At 46.5% G+C, this 26,223-nt stretch overlaps 1 protein-coding gene across 1 annotated transcript; it reads left to right on the forward strand.

Moving 5' to 3' along the window:
* Positions 1-6,537: 6,537 nt before the first annotated feature.
* Positions 6,538-25,950, forward strand: LOC119378613 (uncharacterized). The gene is made up of 4 exons (XM_037647687.2): positions 6,538-6,756; positions 16,847-16,974; positions 25,332-25,409; positions 25,773-25,950. The coding sequence occupies exons 1-4, from the start codon at positions 6,538-6,540 to the stop codon at positions 25,942-25,944; spliced, it is 597 nt and encodes a 198-aa protein (XP_037503615.2). The 3' UTR covers positions 25,945-25,950.
* The last annotated feature ends 273 nt before the right edge of the window (positions 25,951-26,223 follow it).

The raw sequence follows: 26,223 nt of genomic DNA on the forward strand, positions 1-26,223 counted from the left end.
AGCTCTTCTCCAAGCAGCACCGCCGACACGGCAAGCGACGCTCCAAGGCGTCGCGGAGCCAGGAGGAGGGTGAGCCGCGGCCGTTCAAGCTACTCGTCCCGCAGTCGCCATGGCGGACGAGCGCGTGAAGGCCGAAGCCGTCAAAGTTCGGCTTCTCGGTCGGAGCGAAGCCACGGAAGAAAAAGGAGGAGCAAGAGCCGCCGACATGCCAGGTCCAGAAGCTCTTCTTCGGCCACAACCATACTCTCGAAGCGCGGCAAGAAACGTCGCCATACCCGAAGTCATGCATCTTCAAGGCACGGAGGAGGGCGTGTGAAGGTGAGGAAGTCTCCGAGAAGCCGATCGTCAAGTCGACGTGGGAGGCGCACGACTGTCCGCAAGACCACCAAGTACGGGAGGGCGAAGTAAGACAGCTGGAGCCAATATTAGAATTGGTTTTCTTTGGGCTTGATTGTTCTTTCAACCAGAGGTAGCCGACATGAACCATTCGTCTTGCCCTACGTTGCAAAAAGCGGCGAGGTGAAAAGAGCCTCTTCCTCTGGCGAAGTCGAATTTTCTAGAATAAAATTCCCTTCAACATTCCTGTGTTGTGTTATTGTGGTCTGATTGCCTTTTAACTGTAATTTACTCTTTGGTGAAATTGCGGCGACGACGAAACAACGGTTTATTCTTTTACCACACAAATCTTGGTTCATTTATAAAAGCAATATGCATGTACACAAGTTTGTCCAATAGATGTATAGGAGATCGCTAAGGTTCTAAATCAGTCCTAAATTAGTTCTAAAAATTGGGCCGAGATCATAGTACAACGGCTCGGAAACGGAAGTGAGAAATGTATATCAACTGTTCGAGCCGAAGAAGAAATTATGGCAGCTTCGCAGTAATGGTGCCAAGCCTGAAGGGAGAGAGCGGCTGGGTCGACTTCGTTGTTTCTTTCTTTTTCCTTCTTTCTTTCCTTCTTTCTTTCCTTCTTCCTATCTATCTATCTATCTATCTATCTATCTATCTATCTATCTATCTATCTATCTATCTATCTATCTATCTATCTATCTATCTATCTATCTATCTATCTATCTATCTATCTATCTATCTATCTATCTATCTATCTATCTATCTATCTATCTATCTATCTATCTATCTATCTATCTATCTATCTTTCTTTATTTCCTCGTTTCCTTCTCTTTCTCTCTGTTTCTCATTTAACTAAGAGAAACAAAACGAGAGGAAGAAAGAGAAAAATAAATACCAACGGGGAAGGCGGCCCAGCTAAACTGTACCTTCAGGCTTGGCACCGCTAGTGCGAAGCTGCACCGTGTTTTATCTTTCTCGCCGATTCTATCTTTAGTTCTCTTTCTTCTCTCTGTCTCTTTCTGCCTTGCTGTCTGTTTTTTTTTCTATCTACTTATTGTGTCTAGTTGTTTCTTCCATGTCTTGATTTTTCATGTCTTGATTTTTATTTTTATTTTTTCATGTCGTTGTTTCATGCATATCTATCTGCTTTTCTCCTTCTCTTTCTTTCTCACCCTCTTTTACGTGTTTCCTGTGCTGCACTTCACCGAGCAAAGTTTTCGTTTAGCCCTCACACGTGCTGTACTCGGTAGTGGGGCTTGCCCAATTCATGTGGCGCATGCCAACCTGCGATTTCTTGTAGTAGGACAGAAATGGAGGACGAGTGTGAGCCTATCTATTGTTGGGTAACGCACAAACGGACAAAACACGAAGGTCCCCTGCCGTCTTTTTCCTTCGTGTTTCGTCCGTTTGTACGCTGCCCAACAATGGATGTGGTTATGTGATGACACCAATGTTTTTTAAACCCACTTATACAGAAAGATTTTTAACAGCGTCGATAGTGGGTACAAGGTGAAAGGAGGAGCCGCGTCTCACCCCGATCCCCCATACTCTCTGACGGGTGCAAATAAAGTTCTTTCTCTCTCTTTGCTAACAGCGGTCCATAAGATCGACTTAAACCCGTATAGTGTTCACGAAAACTCGCATAATCAGGGATAGTGCGCCCTCTCTTCATCCTCTTCGTCGTCTTCTGCTTGGCTCCCCGAACACGTGCCCCCGGCGCGCGCTCTCCCGCCGTACCGATTTGTCCTACGTGGGATGCAATAACTGGGATGGGCGAGACAACGAGAACAAAGAAAGAGAAAGAAAGAAATAGATAGAATGAAAAAGAGAAATAGAGAAAACGATAGAAAGACAGAGAAATAAGTTGACAGAGAGAGAAAGAGATGGAAAGAAACAGACACAGAATAATAATAATTGTTTAGGTGTAACGTCCGAGAACGACGAAATGATTACGAGGGACACCGTGGTGGAGAGCTCTGGAAATTTCGACCACCTGGGGTTCTTTATCATGGAACTAAATCTGAGTACACAGGCCTCGATGAAGGTGAAATTTCGATGAAGGCGAAAATGCTCGAGGCCAGTGTTCTTTGATTTAGGTGCACGTTAAAGAAGCCAGGTGGTCGAAATTTCGGAGCCCTTTACTACGGCGTCCCTCAGAATCATATAGTGGGTTCGGGAAGTTAAATCCCAGATACCATTTATTACAAACCCGCTCAACTTCCTGTAGTTGCAAGTTTCTTTTACAAATGGGTGCACTGGACGTAAAAAGTTCAGGTACCAATTACTGTTGGTTATACTTAGGAGAACCTGGAACTACTGTGAGCCCACCTTTCACACACCTCATAAAGAACTCTTATTCCTCAGTCACTTTGCTTTGTGACTGCGAACATTTGTGCCGCGGTATTTCATTTCCGTGCACGTTTATCGTTCATGTGATCTATTACCTGGTTTCGTGCATTTATTTGCTTTCTACCTCGTGGCAAATGCGCAAATGCTCACAATCTCGCTCTGCTTTGTTTTCTTCCACTTGTGAGAGAACTAAGACGTTGTAACTTCCTAGCATCGCCTTGTCGTGCACATTTGTGGACTATAGACTGACTGACTGAATATATTGTTTCGTTTCGTGGGTTGAAGAAGAGGAAGAGAACATTGTAGATCATGGTTGAACACACCTGTTTCCCGTAGGCGACAAAAGAAAACAAAACACCTGAATGAAAACAATACACCTCAGTAATAATGGGCGTGAGGTAAGTGGTTTCGACGTCGCGTGATTTGGCGTAGGCTTCCGGCGACCCGCCACTGCAAAATTCCTGCTCATCGAACTACATCAAACACGGGATCAAAACGATCGGAGAAATCGGCTTCCGCCCACAGCATTTATTATTGCAAGAAAGCATGTTTTCCGGACCTCAAACGTACTGAGCAACGAAACGTTGTTAGAACAAATTTCTCACTCTGGAGCACCTACAATAAACTACATAATCGAACTATTATCATCAGTGCAGCGCCGAATGAAATAAAAGAAAAAATCTGAAAGCAGAAAATGGCTGTCGCCGCCCAAATCTTTGAGTGAACCATTCGACAGAGGTTGTAGTGACCGATTACCGTATTTATTCGATTCTAAGGTGATGTTTTTTTTTCTAAAAAAAAAAACGATGTGCGAAAGTGGGGCGTCAGCTGAGATTGGAGTAAAATGGTTAAGTTTATTCTTTTTTCCGGCCTTGCGAATCTCCGGATTCGGCTTAGAATCGGGGCCGGCTCAGATTCGAGTAAATACCGTAGTTATCCGTGTGTCCATCTCTCACCTCATCTTAAAGTAAAGCTATAATATATGCATTCAAATGATTACTCCCTGTGAACGTACGTCTAGTACTGACCAGCTCAGAGCCGCAGGAGTAGCGCAGGAGTCGCGAGAACCAATGGGGCACTGAACTAAGAGCTCCACCGTAATAGGAAGATGTCTTATCTTTGTACAAATAAATGCTCTCCCTCTCTCTCGTGCTCGTGCTCGTCTGTGTGGGCGGACATCGTGGTATATTCGAAAACGAGACGCCGTATTCACTAACGCGCACATCCCTTGTTCATCCATTTACATCCTCTATGCCAATTAATCCTTTTGTCCCTACGGCTGTGTTCACAAAATTCTTCAAATGTAAAGGGACCAAATCCAGAATTTCCCGATTTGCATTTTGCAAGGTGCAAGAGATCGAGGAGTTTTTAATCAGCTATCGGCAATTCACAAACCGATCAAAAAGTTATTTCGAACTTTTATTCAAAAATGTAAGAACTCGAGTAAATAGTCAACCTATTCTGTCCCTTGGGGCTGGGAGATTGAACTGCAGCAACAGGAAACCAGTGGGGCTCTCTGCGAGTTCATGGGAGACACAAGGAATATTCTCTGTCAATGAATTAACCAGAATCATTTGTCCGGCACTTCGGATAAACGCCTGTATATTAGTCATGTATGAGCAATATTTTATTATACTTAATACTACGTTTCGTTTGTTTTGTATATATTTGTTTATTTATTTATTTTTTTCGTATAACTAAGATTACGTTATTCTAATACTAGGAAGGTGAATTTCCCCCTTCCCCCCTAATGTTTTAATGTTTACCTTTACATTGACCGCCGGCATCTTGGCCAATCCCCCGAAGAGGGTAGGCGCCAGTTAAATATAGCGAGCAATTAAGCAAGCCACTCAAACAGAGATAAGGCGAGGAATTGAGGGAAAAGGATGAATGTAAACATTACACTTCAACATAGCTGAATTCATTTAACTAACTTTCAAGAATTCTTACGCGAATACGTCCTTAGCAAGGGCATAACGCTCAATACACAACATCAATCGAGTTTCAGTGAGGAAGCGCTTGAGAATCCATCTGATTGCGTATGAAACCACATTTTGAAACCTTCTCAGATTTCGCAGATGTGCGAGCTGTTTCGTATGTGCTCTACGATGATGATTTTTTAATGATTAATGCTGTGTATATATATAAACGCGTCAAACACATTGCTTCCCTGCGCTTTCTTTTGATGCATGTGAGCATGTTATTTTATTAATATTGCACATTGCTCTGTGTATTAAAATGTTCTTAAGATCTCCACGAAAATAATGGCGGCGCCGAGGAAGAAGAAATACAGGCACGCGGCTCATTGGCCACGTTTTCGTACACCACAGATATTTTTGTTCAGAAGCAGCTAGACCGGATAAACGTGAAGATTCGAGATGTGCCTGCAGCAAATGTGTCCAATCAAAATCTTAAGATAGAATTCGATGAGATTTTCCCCTCTAAGCCTAAATTTCAATCATACAGGGTGTTAAATAGTCGGCTGCAAGATTATCTTACACACGCGAAAACAAAAAATATAGTAGCCACAGATGCTTCAGTAATTGACGAAAAGGCAGGCGTAGGTATTTACTCCCCTTCGCTTGGCTGGTCATTTTCATTAAGACTGCCGGACTTCACCCCTGTGTTTGAAGCGGAACTCTCGGCAATTATACTGGCGCTGCGAAAACTAGATTTGAATGACCATTGCGCAATAATAATAACAGATTCCCTGTCAGTATGTACATCTCTAACAATGTCATCAAAATCAATTGCCTTAAAAACGCTCCTTACGCTAGTGCCTCCACAATTGAAAATTTTGAAATTATTATGGGTACCTGGCCATTGTGGATTAGAAATAAATGAAATGGCTGACACACTAGCGAGAGCGGCATTGAACGGTCCAATAATTTCGGTCCTCCCTGAAGTAGCCAGCATAACTGCGATTAGGTATAGGAAATTTTCCCTTCGAGCAGACGCCATAGAATCAATAACTTCATGGACAGAATTTAGACATCTAAAATTTCCATGGAAAATTCAGTGGTGTCAAACTAGACAATTAGAAGTATTATTAACTAGATTACGATGCCGAGTGCCCCCGTTGAATCTATATGCACACAGGGCTGGTCTGGTGATATCTCCCCTCTGTCACTTTTGTTCAGAAATCGAATCGATAGAGCATTATTTTTTATCGTGTCGCCGCTATATATTACAAAGAAAAAGACTTCTTGAAACTCATTGTGCTAAGCTGGGGATAATTTTAACAATAGACGCTATTCTCACCTTCGGTGCTTCGGATTTGGGTGTCAGCCACAGGAATGTTTTTGATGCCGTAATTGCTTTCCTTCAGGAAACAAAACGAATGTGTTTTTAAGTTCTTAAATGCAAACCTGTTCCGAAAATAGCAATGAATCAATAAGAAAAAAAAATCAATAAAAAAGAAGACGTTCGGTACCACAGTAATTTCATTATTCTAATTTTTAGTTAGGATGAGAAGTCTGGGCTGAATGTAGAAATAATTATTGCACTAGTTCTTTTTATGTGTGCTTGTATTTTGTGTTAACTTAGTAGTTTAAAATCTTCATATCTACAATTCTTGGCCAATCCCCCAGAGTGGGTATGAGCCATGAGTAGAGGATCATCATCATCATCATCAACGCGGTGCACGAGAAGCGAACGCATCTTGCGCTCAGTCAGCGGCATCTGCTCAGACCGGCCAGCTGCATCAGGCCGCGTCTTGCCGGTGCGGCACCGAAGCCCTCTCCTGGATCCCGCTTCCCAGCCGGCGACTACTCGAGGGAGAGCGGGCAGTTCGGGATCGAGGGCTGACGGGGCAAAAAGACCTGAGGCCACGCTGCCATGACGCAGAAGCCGGAAGACGCCAAGGAGGATCCGCCTGAGGCCGGTCGAGTGAGGCGCCAAGCTGCTACCGCTGCTACCGCTGCTGCCGCTGCTGACGATGTCCCTGGGCCCTCCACCGAGACCCCGGCTGCCAAGCGGCCTCGGGGTCGACCACCCAAGGCCGTGTCCGTGGAGCCCATAGCGCCGAAGCCCACCGCGGCTCGGAAGTCGCGGAAGGTAGAGGATGCAGCGCAGCCGGCGACTGAAACACCTTCCACAAGCAAAGCGGTCCCTACTAAAGCCCGCAGAGTGAGCCGCAAAAAGCGCTCGAGAAGCTCTTCTCCGAGCAGCACCGTCGACACGGCAAGCGACGCTCCAAGGCGTCGCGGAGCCAGGAGGAGGGTGAGCCGCGGCCGTTCAAGCTACTCGTCCCGCAGTCGCCATGGCGGACGAGCGCGTAAAGGCCGAAGCCGTCAAAGTTCGGCTTCTCGGTCGGAGCGAAGCCACCGAAGAAAAAGGAGGAGCAAGAGCCGCCGACATGCCAGGTCCAGAAGCACTTCTTCGGCCACCACCATACCCTCGAAGCGCGGCAAAAAACGTCGCCATAACCGAAGTCATGCATCCTCAAGGCACGGAGGAGGGCGTGTGAAGGTGAGGAAGTCTCCTAGAAGCCGATCGTCAAGTAGACGTGGGAGGCGCACGACTGTCCGCAAGACCACCAAGCACGCGAAGGCAAAGTACGAAAGCAGGAGCCAAGATTAGAATTGGTGATTGGGCCTCACATTCCCGCTTCCAACCAGAGGTAGCCGACATGAACCATTGGTCTTCCCCTATGTTCCAAAAAGCGGCGAGGTGAAAATAGCCTCTTCCTCTGGGGAAGTCGAATTTTCTAGAATAAAATTCCCTTCAACATTCCTGTGTTGTTATTGTGGTCTGATTGCCTTTTAACTGTAATTTACTCGTTGGTGAAGTTGCGGGGCCGACGAAACAACGGTTCATTATTTTATCACAGAAATCTTTGAATTGGACAAGTTTGTCCAATTGATGTATAGGAGATCGCTAAGGTTGTGCAAGGGAGCGTGCGCTGTATTGCGTAAATCAGTTATAAAAATTGGGCCGAGATCATAGTACAACGGCTGGGAAACGGAAGTGAGAAATGTATATCAATTGCTCGAGCGATAGAAAAAATCACGGGAGCTTCGCACTAGTGGTGCCAAGCCTGAAGGATGATGATGATGATGATGATGATGATGATGATGATGACCTCTTGCTGATGGCACGCACCCACGAAGGGGGATGGGCCTTGAACCAGGCGGCAGCATCTTTCAGTTAAATATTTATGAATCTAGAGACAAACGCTGTAAGGATAAAAAAAAAAAACATAGCTAATACTTGAAATTTCCATAGAGCAAACGGTCAGACTATCAGATGTGAATTTTGACGGATGTAATAACCGGTTGTAATTATTAATGAAAATAAACCAATATACACTACCATGGTAACCTTTTTGTTTCCTGTATGTAATCAAACACAGCAGAGGGGACCTCCCTGTGGCTATAAGCTAATGGAATGCCAGTAAATGATAAAATTTGCGCAACACGGATTTTTAATCCTAACTTTGGAAGGGGAGCTACGAGGCATCTTTTTCTCTGATTAGAATACCGGTGACAGAATAAAAAGAAATGCTCTATTCTCTCTATTTCACCGCAAAACTGACATAACGGTGACGTGCCGAGTCCAGCTCTATGTAAGTAATAATTCAACTTCAAAATTCTGCAGCGTAGTCTGGTGAAAGTAACTTCTAATTGTCGTGATACACACCACTGCTTATTCCCGCAAAATCTTAGATGTGCGAAATCGCTGAATTGATCCAATGAAAATTTGTCTCTTTTATTATACAGACACGCATTTCGAAATCTTATTGCTGTCGCGTAAACAGTATCGGGTATTCTCGGTTTAATGGGTCCGTTTAGAGATATTGTGGCTAGTGAGTCCGGCATGTCATTTATATATATTCCGCTCTGGCTGGTGCCCATAACAGCTGAATTTTTTGCAAGTTTGCTGGGAATAAATGATGAAACATATTAATGAGCGGTGAGTTTGTCGCCGAAGAGAGCGCCGAACATTGTGACAGAGCATCTGTAATTATATCTGCTTCTGATGTGCTTGATGAAAGATTTCGTAGAGCCAGAAAAATAACAAATAATTCTGCAATGAAGATAGGTGTGTAATCTGGAAGTTGAACAGGAAAAGACCAGTCCAGAGAAGGAGAGAAGATGCCTATCCCAGCCTTTTCGTTTGATACGGATGCATCAGTCGCAATTAAAATGTTAGTTGTCAGGTGCGCAATGTAATCTTGCAACTGATCATTTAAATACCGTAATGGCATTTGTTTCGCATTCGGAGGAAAAATATTATCAAACTCTATGTGAAGTTTTGAATGAATTGTACGTGTTGAGCCAATATGTTTAATTTTTACTTTCAATGGTTCTAGCAGCGCCAGAACGAATAAAATCTGTGGGGTGTGTAATCGCGACCACTGTTTTTCGAACAATAGGCTCGGATCTTTCATAAAAATGTAAAAATAACTGATTCCGAAACGAATTATATATGTTTAAAAAGGTGTGAACGGTAAGTATTTTGAATCTATTTACCAAATATGGTAATCGCGCTTCGATATACAACACATTATTTGCCACAAACTGGGGAAGTCCAAGGCACAAGAGCAAAGCTTCCCTCTCTAGTAGTATTAAGGGTCTCATTTTATAGGTCGCGCTTCCAGAAAATAATACACACCCGAATTCCATAATAGGCAGCACATACATTTTGTAAATCATTATCAATGTATTTCTTCGCAACCCTGTTTTCCTGTGTGCAAGATTACGCAGCCACCCCATGGCGCGTGTTGCCTTACAGCCAACTTGTTCAATGTGACTACTTCGAATGAAGGAAGAGAACAGCTGGGTGGACATCGTTGCTTCTCTTTGTTTTTCCTCCTTTCTTTCTTTCTTTCTTTCTTTCTTTCTTTCTTTTCTTTCTTCTTTCTTTCTTTCTTTCTTTCTTTCTTTTCTTTCTTTCTTTCTTTCTTTCTTTCTTTCTTTCTCCCTGTTTCTGGTATCTGTTTATTGTACTTGTAGCTTTCTATTTCTTTCTTTCTCTGCCTATCTAGTTTTTTCTCTTTCTCGTTGATTTTATCTTTATTTCTCTGTCTTCTCTACCTCTCTCTTTCTCTTTCTTTCTGTCTTGCTCTCTGTTTTTTTTTTTTCAGCTGAGATGAATTTCTCGCGCACACACACACACACACACGGGCACCCTCGTCATTGTGGAAGCAGCTTTCATGGCCCGTAAAGAATGGCCATGCATAATAAAGAGAGCTTGCATTCCTGGAAGACGCCGGCGCCAACGGTGGGGGTATTTTTGCACTCAGTGTTTAGCAATCCTTGTTCACTTCTTTCCTTTTTTTTCTCTCTGCTTACAAAATGTCTGTAGCAAACAATAAACTTTCAGTTGGCAGCAAGATCTCGTCTTCGTCGTCTCTGTCTCCCTAGTACTATCCTCTGTGTGTGTCCTCGTGCTGCCTCGCCCTGCATCCCCTTAACAAAAATTGAAATTCAACTATTCCAAACACCCAAAAAATCACTACTCGCCGTCAGGAAAGTCCGGCTTGTCTCATGCCTTCACTTGTGTGTTGCGTCGACCACTATCGGTTATTACAGCTTATTGCTTCGCCACTAGATGGCGCGAAGCAACACTCGAACGCAAGCCTGTCGACCCCTACACTTTTAATCTAGTTCCAGATAAGTTCCAGCTAGTAAGCGGAACTTTTTTGCAAAAAAGTTCTGCTTACGTAGGCGCAGCTAGTGCTCCAGATAAAGCTCAGCTATGTGGAACAGTGTTCGGTTACTTGCACTGGGCCCTACACGCTCCAGCGTCCCACTTACTAGCTGGATCATAGTTCCAGCAGTTAGGTCTGTTTCAATAGCACCAGCAGAACGTTTACTATATATATATATATATATAGGCAGGCATCGTGGTGGAGTGGCCGTAGCGTTGCAAGTAGTCAAGTAGATCCTCCGTGAGAAGTCACAACGTTGTTTATTTCGACGTTTCAGCCAGAGTCTGGCCTTCATCAGGAATGAGGGTACAGTTTGTTGGTGCTCAGCTTTATACAATCTTAGAGGAGTGAGGGTACGCGGAATAATAATAATAATAATAATAATAATAATAATAATAATAATAATAATAATAATAATAATAATAATAATAATAATAATAATAATAATATAATAAAAAAAAACGAAAAAAAGTGAGAACATGAGGTAGACCCCCCCCCTTTCTCCGGCCGCCCCCTTCCACCCCTCCGACGATCACTTTTAAGATGTCCGCGGCCTGCATATCCTTCCCGCCATTAACGTATTGTTCCCGACTAGGCAGCGCCTCGTGGCTCCGGCGGTGCGGTGTGGGGTAAAAAGGACCTTTTTTATGAAGTTAAGCCTTTAACTACTCAGTGCCCCGTAGACGTCTCGTCCCCGGTGCGGTGTGGGGAAAAAAGGAGCTTTTTTAAGAAGTTAAGCCTTTAACTACTCAGTGCCACGTTGACGTCTCGTACCCGTAAGGGGGGCCACCGCGTATTGCCGGAAAGGCAGTACGCGATGCAGGCCACGGACATCTTAAAAGTGATCGTCAGAGGGGTGGAAGGGGGCGGCCGGAGAAAAGGGGGGGGGTCTACCTCATGTTCTCACTTTTTTTCTTTTTTTTCTTTTTTTTTCTTTTTTTTCTTTTTTATTATTATTATTATTACTCCGCGTACCCTCACTCCTCTAAGATTGTATAAAGCTGAGCACCAACAAACTGTACCCTCATTCCTGATGAAGGCCAGACTCTGGCTGCAACGTCGAAATAAACAACATTGTGACTTCTCACGGAGGATCTACTTGACTGTGTATATATATATATATATATATTAAAACAAATCGCGATGTTACAAAATTTATGTGAGGCTATAATTGTGATAGTCATACTAAAAAGACAGGGCGTGCAAACAAGGACACAAGAAAGAAGTCAGGACACCACAAACGCCGACTAACAACTGAAGAGACGCACAACGGCTGAAAAGAAAGAAGGCACGAAAACTTATCTGCGCATGCCCATGCAACAGGCGAACCTATCAATCCTGCACGCGTGGCGGTCTACGTTGAAGATAACTGTTAAGGCATTTGATTTCATCTTTATGCAAGTTAATCGGCGGTTGGCTCACGCATGCGTTACCACTATTCTCGATATGCCATGCTTCTATCATCACGCGCGTTTCTTCATTTCTATGACGGTACAACACTGCGCATTCATCGAATTTTGGCGTGCACTTACAATCTCGGCAATGTAAAGATAGATTAGAAGGTGAGCCTCCTGTTAGCGATCTCTTATGTTCCAACAATCTCTGGTTTATGCACCGGCCCGTTTGTCCTACGTAGAAGCGACCGCAGCTGAAAGGGATCTTATACACCACACTCGTACGGCAATCAGTGAATTTGTTGGTGTGTTTTACGAAACAAATATCGGTCCGCTTCTTGTCTTTTACTCGCTCATTCTTCCTCTGCCCAGCGGCGCAAATCTTACCTAGCTTATTGGCAGCCGTGAAAACAACATTAACGCCGTATCTACTTCCTACTTTCTTTAGCCTGTGAGACACGCAATGAATGTACGGTATACCTACGACACGTTTCTTCTTATCGCTTTCTGCAACCATGCTCGGACTTAACACAATAGACTTCTTTAAACGTTCAGCGACCGTGGCCACTGCATCACGAGGATACCCTACATCTAAAAGACGCGTAACCTGTGCGTTAAAGCTATCACTCATTTTGTGCTCACACGACTTGGTGAGGGCTGATTTAAGGCAAGACATGGCGATACCGTTTTTTACAACCTTCGAGTGCTTCGACGAAAAATTTAACAGCGGTTTCGAAGATCTAGGAGAATACTGCCAGCACACGTAGTTCTTCTGGAACGTTAAGGAAATGTCTAGAAATTGTATTCCATTATTCTGAGGCACCTCTTTTAGTAAAGCTCAGCCCACCTCCATTAATTTCAAATTTTTCGCTCACGGAAGTTACCACCTTTTCAAAGTCCTCACCACTACAAAAGATCAAGTAATCGTCAACATAACGAAAAACCTTAATAACCGAATTACCTAAGGCGCCTTCCAAAAGATTGTCAATCTTGCTAAGGTATAAGTCACTAAGAACCGGAGCAACCTTAGAACCAATACATATCCCTGATTTCTGCACATAAACGCCTTCCTTCCAACCTACAAGCGTCGACTTTAAATACATGGAAAGGATTTCTAGAAATGCCCCGGTAGAAACACCACATTTATCGGTGAAAATCGTCTGGTGCGCTTGTTCGTTAATACAATCATTAACGCATTTTAACAAGTCCTCATGCGGCAAAGAATAATACAGGTCTTCAATATCCATACTAAAAGCCTTACAACAGCCGGGGTTCTCCTCGGAGAGGAACTGAACTAGTGCCTGAGAATTACGCATACGAAAAGGGTCTGAAAACTCAAAGAGGTTAAGCAGTTCTGCAAATAACTAGATACAGCGACTTGCCAGGTGCCTTGCTCTGAAACGATTGCTCGAAATGGGATCTCGCTCTTATGTGTTTTGGCTGAAAAAAACAATTCTAAAGTAAGTGATTTAGCCTTCTTGACATTACAAGCTATTCTCTCAAGATTATGTCTTAACAAAAGGTCGACAGCACGTTGCCTGACTACCGATGGCTTAAGTTTTACCGTCCTAAAATTCTTTTCTATGGCTGTTAATGCTTTTTTCTGAGAACAAACTGTCCGGCATAATTACAAAAAACCCTTCCTTATCTGAAATTACTGGCCTGAGTTTCTTTTCGACACAGTAATTAACCAAAGGCTGCACAGGATCAGAACACTTGAGATGCATATTAGAACCCTTGATGCTAGCAACGCAGTCTGAAATGCAGTGGGAACGCTCTTCTTCAGGAACAAGTCTAGTGATTGTACGCGGCAAACTTAAAACGTCTATTGGTTTCAGGTTCGGCTTAAAACAGTATTTAGGACCTAAGGCTAGGGTTTTACAGTGACTATCATCTAAGGCAGCTCCTCCAAGGACTAGCAAGTTATTTTGCGGTGAAACAGTAGAAATAATCTTCCTCTTACATGGTTGAAGTTCTCGAAGTTTTACCCTCCATATGAATTCCGCATGCTGGTTAGCTACCCTCATCCAGTCGGCGTACATCTGCTTCTGGCGGCGATCGTCACGCGAAGTCGAACAACGGACCTTGAGGCATTCCTGGTAAAATCTCACTTGACGCCATGATTCCGCGGTCAATATGGCACATATCCTCCTGGCATGTCCGGTAGATGGTTGCAGAACCCGCACAACAGTTGAAGTTCAACTGTTGTGCGGGTTTCTGCAACCATCTACCGGACATGCCAGGAGGATATGTGCCATATTGACCGCGGAATCATGGCGTCAAGTGAGATTTTACCAGGAATGCCTCAAGGTCCGTTGTTCGACTTCGCGTGACGATCGCCGCCAGAAGCAGATATACGCCGACTGGATGAGGGTAGCTAACCAGCATGCGGAATTCATATGGAGGGTAAAACTTCGAGAACTTCAACCATGTAAGAGGAATATTATTTCTACTGTTTCACCGCAAAATAACTTGCTAGTCCTGGAGGAGCTGCCGTAGATGATAGTCACTGTAAAACCCTAGCCTTAGGTCCTAAATACTGTTTTAAGCCGAACCTGAAACCAATAGACGTTTTAAGTTTGCCGCGTACAATCACTAGACTTGTTCCTGAAGAAGAGCGTTCCCACTGCATTTCAGACTGCGTTGCTAGCATCAAGGGTTCTAATATGCATCTCAAGTGTTCTGATCCTGTCCAGCCTTTGGTTAATTACTGTGTCGAAAAGAAACTCAGGCCAGTAATTTCAGATAAGGAAGGGTTTTTTGTAATTATGCCGGACAGTTTGTTCTCAGAAAAAGCATTAACAGCCATAGAAAGAATTTTAGGACGGTAAAACTTAAGCCATCGGTAGTCAGGCAACGTGCTGTCGACCTTTTGTTAAGACATAATCTTGAGAGAATAGCTTGTAATGTCAAGAAGGCTAAATCACTTACTTTAGAATTGTTTTTTTCAGCCAAAACACATAAGAGCGAGATCCCATTTCGAGCAATCGTTTCAGAGCAAGGCACCTGGCAAGTCGCTGTATCTAGTTATTTGCAGAACTGCTTAACCTCTTTGAGTTTTTCAGACCCTTTTCGTATGCGTAATTCTCAGGCACTAGTTCAGTTCCTCTCCGAGGAGAACCCCGGCTGTTGTAAGGCTTTTAGTATGGATATTGAAGACCTGTATTATTCTTTGCCGCATGAGGACTTGTTAAAATGCGTTAATGATTGTATTAACGAACAAGCGCACCAGACGATTTTCACCGATAAATGTGGTGTTTCTACCGGGGCATTTCTAGAAATCCTTTCCATGTATTTAAAGTCGACGCTTGTAGGTTGGAAGGAAGGCGTTTATGTGCAGAAATCAGGGATATGTATTGGTTCTAAGGTTGCTCCGGTTCTTAGTGATTATACCTTAGCAAGATTGACAATCTTTTGGAAGGCGCCTTAGGTAATTCGGTTATTAAGGTTTTTCGTTATGTTGACGATTACTTGATCTTTTGTAGTGGTGAGGACTTTGAAAAGGTGGTAACTTCCGTGAGCGAAAAATTTGAAATTAATGGAGGTGGGCTGAGCTTTACAAAAGAGGTGCCTCAGAATAATGGAATACAATTTCTAGACATTTCATTAACGTTCCAGAAGAACCACGTGTGCTGGCAGTATTCTCCTAGATCTTCGAAACCGCTGTTAAATTTTTCGTCGAAGCACTCGAAGGTTGTAAAAAACGGTATCGCCATGTCTTGCCTTAAATCAGCCCTCACCAAGTCGTGTGAGCACAAAATGAGTGATAGCTTTAACGCACAGGTTACGCGTCTTTTAGATGTAGGGTATCCTCGTGATGCAGTGGCCACGGTCGCTGAACGTTTAAAGAAGTCTATTGTGTTAAGTCCGAGCATGGTTGCAGAAAGCGATAAGAAGAAACGTGTCGTAGGTATACCGTACATTCATTGCGTGTCTCACAGGCTAAAGAAAGTAGGAAGTAATACGGCGTTAATGTTGTTTTCACGGCTGCCAATAAGCTAGGTAAGATTTGCGCCGCTGTGCAGAGGAAGAATGAGCGAGTAAAAGACAAGAAGCGGACCGATATTTGTTTCGTAAAACACACCAACAAATTCACTGATTGCCGTACGAGTGTGGTGTATAAGATCCCTTTCAGCTGCGGTCGCTTCTACGTAGGACAAACGGGCCGGTGCATAACCAGAGATTGTTGGAACATAAGAGATCGCTAACAGAAGGCTCACCTTCTAATCTATCTTTACATTGCCGAGATTGTAAGTGCACGCCAAAATTCGATGAATGCGCAGTGTTGTACCGTCATAGAAATGAAGAAACGCGCCTGATGATAGAAGCATGGCATATCGAGAATAGTGGTAACGCATGCGTGAGCCAACCGTCGATTAACTTGCATAAAGATGAAATCAAATGCCTTAACAGTTATCTTCAACGTAGACCGCCACGCGTGCAGGATTGATAGGTTCGCCTGTTGCATGGGCATGCGCAGATAAGTTTTCGTGCCTTCTTTCTTTTCAGCCGTTGTGCGTCTCTTCAGTTGTTAGTCGGCGTTTGTGGTGTCCTGACTTCTTTCTTGTGTCCTTGTTTGCACGCCCTGTCTTTTTAGAATGAATACTTACCAACTAGCTCAGCTCTCTGTTATTCTAATATTGGTACATATACATCGTAATAACTTTCTCTGACTGACACACGGACGAAGAGAGAGCAGCGCTACTGTCAACTGAAGTGTCTCTCTTTGTGCGTGTGTCAGTCTGCGCTAGAGAAAGTTATTACGATGTATATGTACCAACTATGTCGCCTTTCAGTATTACTCCAGTTCATTGGTGGTCTATTTTCTTGGTATTTCACCCGCCATGGTGATCTAGTGGTTCGGTGCTCGAATGCTGACCCAAAAGGTCGCGGGATCGAATACGCGGCGGCTGCATTTTCGGTGGAGGCGAAAATGCTTGAGGCCCGTGTACTTAGATTTAGGTGCGCGGAGCCCTCCACTACGACGTCCCTCATAATCATATCGTGGTTTTGGGACGTTGAACCCAAACAATTAATATTATTTCTTGGTCGGTGTGATGAATATTAGAGAAAGCACGGCGTCATCTTGTAATTGCAGACATTCGACTTCGACATTCGCTCCATCGACTGGGTGGCTTACATGGAGCAGTACATACTCGGCGTGCGTAGGTACGTGTTGAAAGAAGACCCTTCAACCATTCCAACAGCCCGGAGAAACCTCAACAGGTGAGCATTTTCGTGTATGATTAGGCTTCGTCGTAAACGCGCCATTCTATGGGTTGCGAGAGATTCAGACGATGGTTTTAAGGTGTGAAATTTTCCTGGATGCCGAACTGAGACTTGTCACAGTTTATTTATTTCAGAAGTACTGCCGGTCTCTCACCTTAGGCAGGAGCGCGTGATAGACAGGATGTTTCGAAACCTTCAGGCGTTGACTGCATCGCTTTTTCCTTCGCCTTTGTTTTTTGCTATCGCGTCGCGAAGGTCGCGCGTGTACTCAGCGGTCCCTAGCGTTGGCGTAGGTGCACGCATGCACAGCGCTTCCAGGAGCAGCACACTTCACACTTTGTCGCGTCGAAAGCGATGCGTGCTTTCTCGGCAGTGCTTAAATGCAGAAAAGTTAACTTCGGTTGCCGCGAGGTTATAGGTAACACGTAGATGCAGCTTCTTAAAACAACTGCTTATATTGTCGACGTTTTGACGGGAACCCCGTCTTTTTCAATACATAACGATATTCACAGGGGTGCGTGTCCTCTGATACCATGTTAAGAGGACAGGGGTCAGTAGGACCAATTGTGCTTAACTAACACATGGACTATTGATTTGTTTATCCTGTGATACCAAACCTTAGTGCTATAAACGCTACCTAGACAACATATTCATGATTTTGTGGCGACACACTGCGCACAAACCCGGCGCAGCCTCCGCCTCCGCCTCGTCATTAGCTAGCCCGGCATGACACGGCTGCATGCTACACCACGCCTGCGATAAGGGACAGCGCCACCGCAGCGTCACCGGAGGCTTACGTCACCGACGGTGGCTATAAAACCAAGCTGCCAAGCTCGGACGTGATCATTCCTTCGCTATCCGACTGAACGCTGCGTCGGTATGCTCGCCCCGCTGCCGCTACTATGCTAATAAACAGTCGTTATGTTTTACGTTGGCATGCGTCTTTCCATCGACACGGCATCCCACATCTGGTGACCCGGAAACGGAACAAACCGCGCCCGCATGGCCGACCCAGAAGCCCTCACCGCTCTTCGCCAGCAAGTGCAGCAACTTCAACAGGAGCTGCAGACCCAGCAACAGCGGCATTCTCGCAACGCCTCCACAACCGAGGCCGTGCCTGTCGGCTCCGCTGAGGACGTCAGAGCACCCACAGAAGGCATCCCGCACGCTGCCTCATACGACACCTGGCGAGTCGCTGTCAAGCTCCCGCCGTTTTGGGCGGACTCGCCCGAGGTCTGGTTCACCCAGGTCGAGGCCCAGTTCTCCCTTGCGCGCATCACGCAAGACCGGACCCGCAACGATTACGTCGTCGCCCACCTGGACGCACGTTATGCCAACGAGGTCCGGGATATCCTTGCGAACCCACCAACGGCCAACCTCTATGAACACCTCAAGACTGAACTTATCTGCCACCTGTCGCTCTCGGAAGAACAGAAGGTACGACAACTTCAGTCCGCAGAGCTTTCTGAGCGCAAACCTTCGCAGCTCCTGCGCCACATGCGTCCGCTCGCGGGCAACATGCAAGTCCAGGATTCCTTCCTGCGAGCGCTTTGGCTCCAACGACTCCCGCCGCACGTCCAGGCAATTCTGCAACCTCGGGTTAGGCTACCTCTCGACGAACTTGCGGAGATTGCTGATCGCATCATCGAGGTCTCCTTGCCGCAGTTGTCGCCCACCATCGAGGCTGTCGCCGCACCGCTGAACACCGCAGAACTTGCACGCCGTATCGACGACATCGATCGACAGCTCACCTCCATTCAACAACGCCTGGGTGAACGTCTTTCGATGCACCAGCGCCGCCACTCGCAAAGCCGTGAGCCTAACACCACTTCGTCGCGGCAACCCGACAACAACGGCCCGTGTTACTACCACCGACGCTTCGGGGACAGAGCCTGGCAATGTCGACCACCCTGTTCCGCTGGGCATTCGGAAAACGCCAACGGCAGCTCGTAGAGACGGCCACAAGCTGCCAACCCGGAGGCCGTCGCATCTTCATCGCCGACCAAATCACGAAGCAGCGGAGGGACATGATTCAAACTGGACACTGGTTCTGATGTGAACCTCATCAACGCAAATGAACTGCACAAATCGCCCAATCCCCCAGTTCTCACTGGTCCCAGTGCGTGCGTAACCACCCACACTAGCGAATCGCTGCCATTGCCGGGAGAGTGTCGTCTTAAGTGCTGCTCATCAGACACATCAGCATTCCACTGAAGTTCTGTGTAACTTATTTTCCAATGTGAGGGTGATCAACTGGGCGTGTTGGTATTGCATGATTGTCAAAACTTTGCAGAATGACTAATCCTTGCCTCCGAAAAGCACCTGCCTGTACCGTAAATCACGAAAGCAAATATGTCGAATGCCAGGTTGGCGTGGTCTACGATATACCTCTGTCTTGTGGCAAGAAGTACGTAGGCCAAACAGAGCAGTGCTTAAACGACAGGCTCAGACAGCACTGCAACAATGTTAGGAATGGCAGAGAGGGTCACCTGGCGGTACATTGCAGAGATTGCAAGTGTGTACCGGATTTTCGCGCATGCTCCGTAATCGCCAAAAGTCGAGACAAGTGGAATAGGTTAATTATTGAGGCTAAGCATATTATTGAAGCCCGTGTTCGCTGCGTGAGTGTGGCCTCCGTATCTTTATCACAGAAAGAGTTGCGGTATCTGAATGTGACTGCACAGCAATGAAACGTGACAACACTGTCTGTATAAATAGCACCTGGGTTTTTCTTCGAATAAACATTGTTGGCAGTGGAACCCTGTGTGTGCCTGTGTGTGTGTGTGTGTGTGTGTGTGTGTGTCGCTGCACAGCAATGAAACGTGACAACACTGTCTGTATAAATAGCACCTGGGTTTTTCTTGGAATAAACATTGTTGGCAGTGGAACCCTGTGTGTACCCTGAATGTGACCGCACAGCAATGAAACGTGACAACACTGTCTGTATAAATAGCACCTGGGTTTTTCTTGGAATAAACATTGTTGGCAGTGGAACCCTGTGTGTGTGTGTGTGTGTGTGTGTGTGTGTGTGTGTGTGTGTGTGTGTGTGTGTGTGTGTGGCCCTGTGTGTGTCTCCCTTTCCGTCCGTGTCCACTTCGCGCCTAATATTTCGAATTATTTTCCAACTGCTCCCATCTTGGAGCTAGACGCCTGCCGCAAGCTCAAGTTGATTCAGCGGGTCAACCAACAGCACTGTACCACAACTGTCGACGGCCAAGCAAGAGATGGGACACCAGCAAGCATTATCGAAGAACACCGCGATGCATTTCAGGGAGCAGGACGTCTCCCTGGAGAATTCACAATAACTCTCAATGCAAATGCACAATCGTTCATAGCCGCACCACATAAAATCCCAGCGGCCATACAAGACAGAGTCAAACAAGAATTACAGCGCCTTGAGGAAGAACATGTCATCGCGTAGGTCACACAGATTGGGTCAGTCCAGTGGCTGTCGTCACCAAAAAGGGCGGCTCCCTCCGGATTCACCTTGACCCCCCGAAAGCTCAATGACGCCATCAAGCGCCCACACTACCAAATGCCAACCTTCGAAACCCTCCTCTCTTCGGTGTTCACCTTGCTCGACGCCTCCCATGCCTTTCATCACATGAAGGTCGACGATGCCAGTTCTCGGCTGTGCACATTCACAACACCTTATGGGCGCTACCGGTTTCTGGTCATGCCATTCGGCATATGTTATGCTCCAGAAATGTTCCAGCAGGCAATGAACCAAGTGTTCTCAGAAGAACACATTAACCGGTATTTTCATGACATTTTGATTGCCTCAGGATCAGTGGCTGGACACTGCAAACAAGTACGCCGGGTGCTAGAGAAGGCTTGCCAGGCCAACCACCTTGGCCAGGTGCTTTCAGCAGATAGAATCAGAGCAGATCCAATGCAAGCTATCACCCAGTATCCCAAGCAATGCAGTCGATAGGAACTTCAGCGCCTTCTTGCATGGCTAACTTCCTGACAAAGTTCACTTCCCAATCACCCCAACTAAAGCATCAACTTAGGCTGCTGTTGCACAAAGGCACACCTTGGCTGTGGGATGCCAACACCGACAAATACTTTGAGGAGGTAAAGCGCTTGCTCTCGCAGGTCCTTGCATATTTTGACTCAACCAAGGGAGTCACCCTGTCTGTTGATGCCAGCTCTAACGGTTTGGGAGCCGTATTGTTGCAGCAAGGCAAGCCTGTTGCATACGCATCGGCAACGCTTTGAAGTGCTCAACAGAAGTACGCACGAATAGAAAAAGAACTCTTGGCCGTCACATATGGTGTGAAGCATTTTCACTACTTCGTGTATGGGTGACCTGTCACAGTCGAAACCGATCAACGACACCTGCATGGGCTTGTGCACAAACCGCTTGACTCTGTGTCTCCTAGACTCCAGCGTCTTTTGCTGCGCCTACAGTCATATGACGCGCACTTAGTGTTCATGCCTGGCCGACGACTCATTGCAGCAGATGTCCTCTTTAGAACCCCTCTCGTCTCCATATTCGTAGACACATCATCGCTGGACACCCGTCCATCGGCCTGCTTGCTTGTAGGTGCATCTTGTGACACCTACGACTTCACCAGAGCGCAAGCAGCGGCTGACAGGACCCTTCATATTGTAATCAAGTATGTACAAGACGGCTGGCCAGAAAAACGAAAAGTGCATCCATCTGCTCACAAGTTTTGGGATTGCAGAGATGAGCTGTACTGTGAAGAGAGACTGCTCGGCCGAGAAATCTGTCTGGTGCTTCAAGCAGCTGCCCAACCAGCTGCGCTTCAGAAACTGCGTATGGGCCATCGTGGCATCTCAGCATGCAAGGTCAGGGCACGAGAGGCTCTTTATTGGCCATGGATGACACAGGATGTCGAAAACATGCTAAAGCATTGCATCACATGTCAACGTAACATGCCAGTCAACCACTACGAGCCACTAATGGACATCCCCCTGCCCACCCTGACATGGCAGCAATTGGTAATAGACCTATTTCGTCACGATCGATCACCACATTTACTCGTCATTGACTACTACTCGAAGTATGTAGAAGTTGAACAACTCTCCTCAACTGCAGGTCGTGCAGTCATATGCAGCCTCAAGAAGACGTACGCCCGTTTTGCGATTCCACAGGAAATTATGACGGACAATGGTCCCCCGTTCGACAGCAAAGAGTTTGCAAGCTTCAATGCCTCGTGGTCTATTCAGCGCCGCAAATCATTACCGCACTACACCAGATCAAGCGGACAAGCAGAGCGAGCCATCAGCACAATAAACGCATTCTTCAAGGCACAAGAGTCGGGAGAGGACCTGAACATATCTCTTCTGAACTGCCGAACAACATCAAAAACCACGCTCCTACCTCCTGCCAAAACACTGGCGGGCCGCCGAATTAGCACGTTGCTCCCAATTCACCCGAACTTCCTAATCCCAAACTATCCAGCAACAGCTCATCATCAAGGGCTTCAGGCCCATCAAAACAGAAAGAGCAAGCATGGGGACCGACACACATCACCCATGAAGCCATTTGAACCCGGACAACGAGTCTAGTTCAGACTGAACAATGAGTGGAAATTGGGCAGTGTCACTGCTTTGGGTAGGTGAGCCACGTTCGTTCATCATTGAAGGCCCCGATAGGGGTCAATATCGCAGGAACCGCTTCCATCTAAGAGAAGCACACCTGCACCCTGTGAACACAGAAGCATCGTCTCCAGCGCGCCATCCTCGGGCAAGGCACGTGGAAAACCTGTACCCTCTCCCGAGCGCGAGTGAGACTCCTCAGCCAGCACATGGACCTTGCAGCACCAAGGACGGTATGCCAGCCTTAGCCATTACTCGATCTGGTGAACAAGTTCGTTCACCAACCAGTGAGACTTCTCGGTCAGCACCTGCACCGTGCAAGAAAAGGGGGCATATTATATACAGCAGTAGCAGGCGCCCTCTGTGCGCGCACGAAAAGCCATGGATGTGCCTAGTCTGGCCACCCTGGGAAGGGGCGGCATCTTGTCAGAACAAACATGTCTGCCTGACGTGCGTACGTGTTGCGTGTGTGCTGTATCCACCACATCCGACGCGACTCAAAGCGCGTATCGCGGACCCACCTATAACAGCCAACAGGTACGGTGTGCCTGTAGTCTTCTCGGCGCCACGCAAGTTGGCTGAACTGTGTCCGGGAATCAGCCGCGTTGACAAAAGCTCGGATGCCAGAAGAACACACCAGACCTTACGTGAAATGCGCAGCGGGCGTAGTATACGAAATACCGCTGTGGTGTGGACGACGTACACGTGGGCCAAACTGCGCTATGTGTCAACGACCGAGCACGGGAACATGAATTATCAATAAATAATAAAAGAAACTTACCTGCGCATTGTGTAGCCTGCAGATAGGAGCCTCTTCCTCACGAAGTCATGTTAATAGGCAGGAGTAGTGGCACGTTAGCGCGAGAGTTACAGGAGGCATGTGTTTTATTAGCGATACGCCTGTCTGTCTTTTTCAAGATGAAATGCGTTCTTTGATAAGTGAGTGTGACTGCCTTTTTCCCGATACTGTTGAGCTGTCCTGGCTCACCTTTCGAATAAACAGTTCAAGTCTAGCGCCCGACCTTTCTGCTTGTTTCTCGTCTTTCTTTCCTAGATTGCGCTAATATGTACCCCTTTGAAGCTTCAAGTATGCGCAGTAGTTTAGAAGGGCCCTGCAGCACTTTTCCAAGAGACCATCAAATGCCTTTATTTTAAAGGAGTTTATTGCTTCACGAATCGACCACCGCAAAATTTTTAGAATCCGTCAAGTACGAGCGGAGTTACGGAGAATTGTCGCGCGCCGTAATTGCTTTCCCTCTTATCTCGTCCCGACGAACGCGCTGGAAGCTAAGCAGGGAAGGGGTGGCACAGGGGAAAGGACTTGCTTCGCGCCATGACCTTCACGTGGGCACCTACCACGCGATAACTATGCAGATCTCTGTGCTCAAAGCAGCCAATGGCCGCGGGTATATGGCTTCATTTGTCGAAAGAAGAGAGAACGATTTCTAGCTGACTAAGAATTAAATGCAAATTCCAGGCCGCGTGCTGTGCTGTAAGGTTTAGCTCGCGTGTTCTCAGGAGCCTCGACTACCGATTCTTACCACGTTGTAAAAGTGTTGCAGGGCCCCTTTAGGTACAAAGAACAAATGCGCAGTACCTCACAGAGCACAGTATGCTCGGTCGGAACGAAGTCCTTACGGCCCAAGTTATGAAGCCACTTCTTTAGCGCGCGACGTCGTTTTTCCTTCGCAGTACGTTGAACAGCATGAAGCCATTTTCACGCCGGCTGGTGCACTGAAACGCGCAGCACACGGGCATAACAAAAGCCACATAAACAGCAGCCCTTCCAGAGTGCGCACCGAAAGTCCCTTGATACGCGAAACGCCGCAATAGCTACACCTCCCCGTAATGGCACCGGTGAACAACAAGCAAAGCATCAACTTGCGCTCGAGGGGCCAATCATCGCTTTGAAAAGCGCCTAGCCGACCGGTGAGAGAGGGGTCCTATTAAAAGAATGGCGGTACTTTCCACATCAAGCGACTTTATAGAACAGGGGTGTATATCAGGTGCGGCGACGGAGCCCAGTGCTCAGGTGCATGTATTATGCGCTCCTTCCGGGCTGTTGCTAACGGAGGAAACTCCAGGTGTCCTCGTAGGGTCGAGACTCAAAGGTTTCAACGAGTCATCATATTGAGGCCAGATGTATTGCCAGATCTAAGCGCACTGTAGCTGGCAACTCATTCAAACCACTATTAGGACAAACAACTTACCATTGCAGCCTTTGTAGAGGCACCTTTGGTCTTCTCTCTGCTGTGTGCCGCTACGTCTTGACGCACAACGGAGCTAGATGAGTGCAGAACATTGCCAAGTTTTGACACTTGTTCGGTCGTCTGCTTTGGTGCTGCATCCGCCAACGAGCAGCAAGATAGGAGGCGATCTGAAGCGAGTGTGATACCGTGCTCCCGCTTGACCGTCTTCCTTGGGACGGCGCGAGCACACAGTAGAGCCATGCAAAGCGAGATGGCATTTGGCTGTAGAAAAACCTGCTATTACTATACTATAGCCTCCCAGCGCCTTATGGATAGTTTATAGCTATACAACATCTCGGCCCTCTTGTAGCGCTCTACAACATTGATTTATTGTGAAAAGTCGCAGACAGAATTTCCTTTAAGCTAACGATAGTCCTACTTGCGTAGGACACGTGCTAGAAGTACACTGCTTGCTGCATTGCACCCCCCAAGCAGCACTTGGTTATCGTACCTACCAAACAAACGGTTAGGCAGGCTAAGGTGGCTCGGGTGCTTTCTCGCAAGCCTGAAAAGCATGTCGACCCCTCTCCTTAACAGCCACAATGAAAGCGGCACACAGAACAAACCAACCTCCTGGACGGCCTTGTGTAGCACCGCCTCAGAGCCGGCCCAAAGGTGAGCTTGCCAGAAAACCCGAGCAGTCGCTTGCATGCTTCGCGCTTTGCCTCACTGCACGCAGCAGCAGCAGCAGCTTGCCATCTCCTGTGGAGCGTACACTTGCCGTCTGTGCTACGCATATGCGACATGAAAAAGACGTAACATAAGAGTGACACGAAGGCGCAAAAAGCGAGTTCCAAGAAGCTACTATGGGTGCTGTTTTTCATAGGCTACGAGTGCCTGGGATGCATCGCCAGCTGGGCTTCGATCCGCCTAGCTGTCAATGATCACTGTTACGTCGGTTTTCGGTCGCGGTTCACTTTACGTGTGCATTGCGTGACGGATGTTGTGTGCACCTTATCACGCCTGTGTTTATTTCAGGATTTACTACATTGGAATGCTGGCCCAGCTGCTGTTCGTGGCTGGCGTTATCCGACTTCTGGTGAAGCACACGAGGACATTCAACGACCTTTGGTGGAGCCTCGTCTCTAACATTCTTCAACTCGCAGTGCGCATCTCACTGGCCGTGCAGTCTATTGCATCCCGCCACTGAAAGTTCGTAACACGCCTAATTGCTACAGTTATTGCCGATTTTATTTTCTAATAAAACTACCCAAAATGTTCCATTATCGTGTCTGCGGCTGTCTTTTCAGCTTAGTTTGTGTGTGTGTGTGCCAGCTGGAATGCCACATTACAGCAATTAGATTACTCCCTGCTGTAATGAGTAATGTAACCAATTACATCGAACGAGCAATTTCAAGAAAACTACTCATTACTTTCCCAGTCACAGTTGACAAAAATATATTTCCGTTCCCTCCTGGCATAAAAATTG

Source organism: Rhipicephalus sanguineus, unplaced genomic scaffold, assembly GCF_013339695.2.
Source record: "Rhipicephalus sanguineus isolate Rsan-2018 unplaced genomic scaffold, BIME_Rsan_1.4 Seq896, whole genome shotgun sequence".
NCBI lineage: Eukaryota > Metazoa > Arthropoda > Arachnida > Ixodida > Ixodidae > Rhipicephalus > Rhipicephalus sanguineus.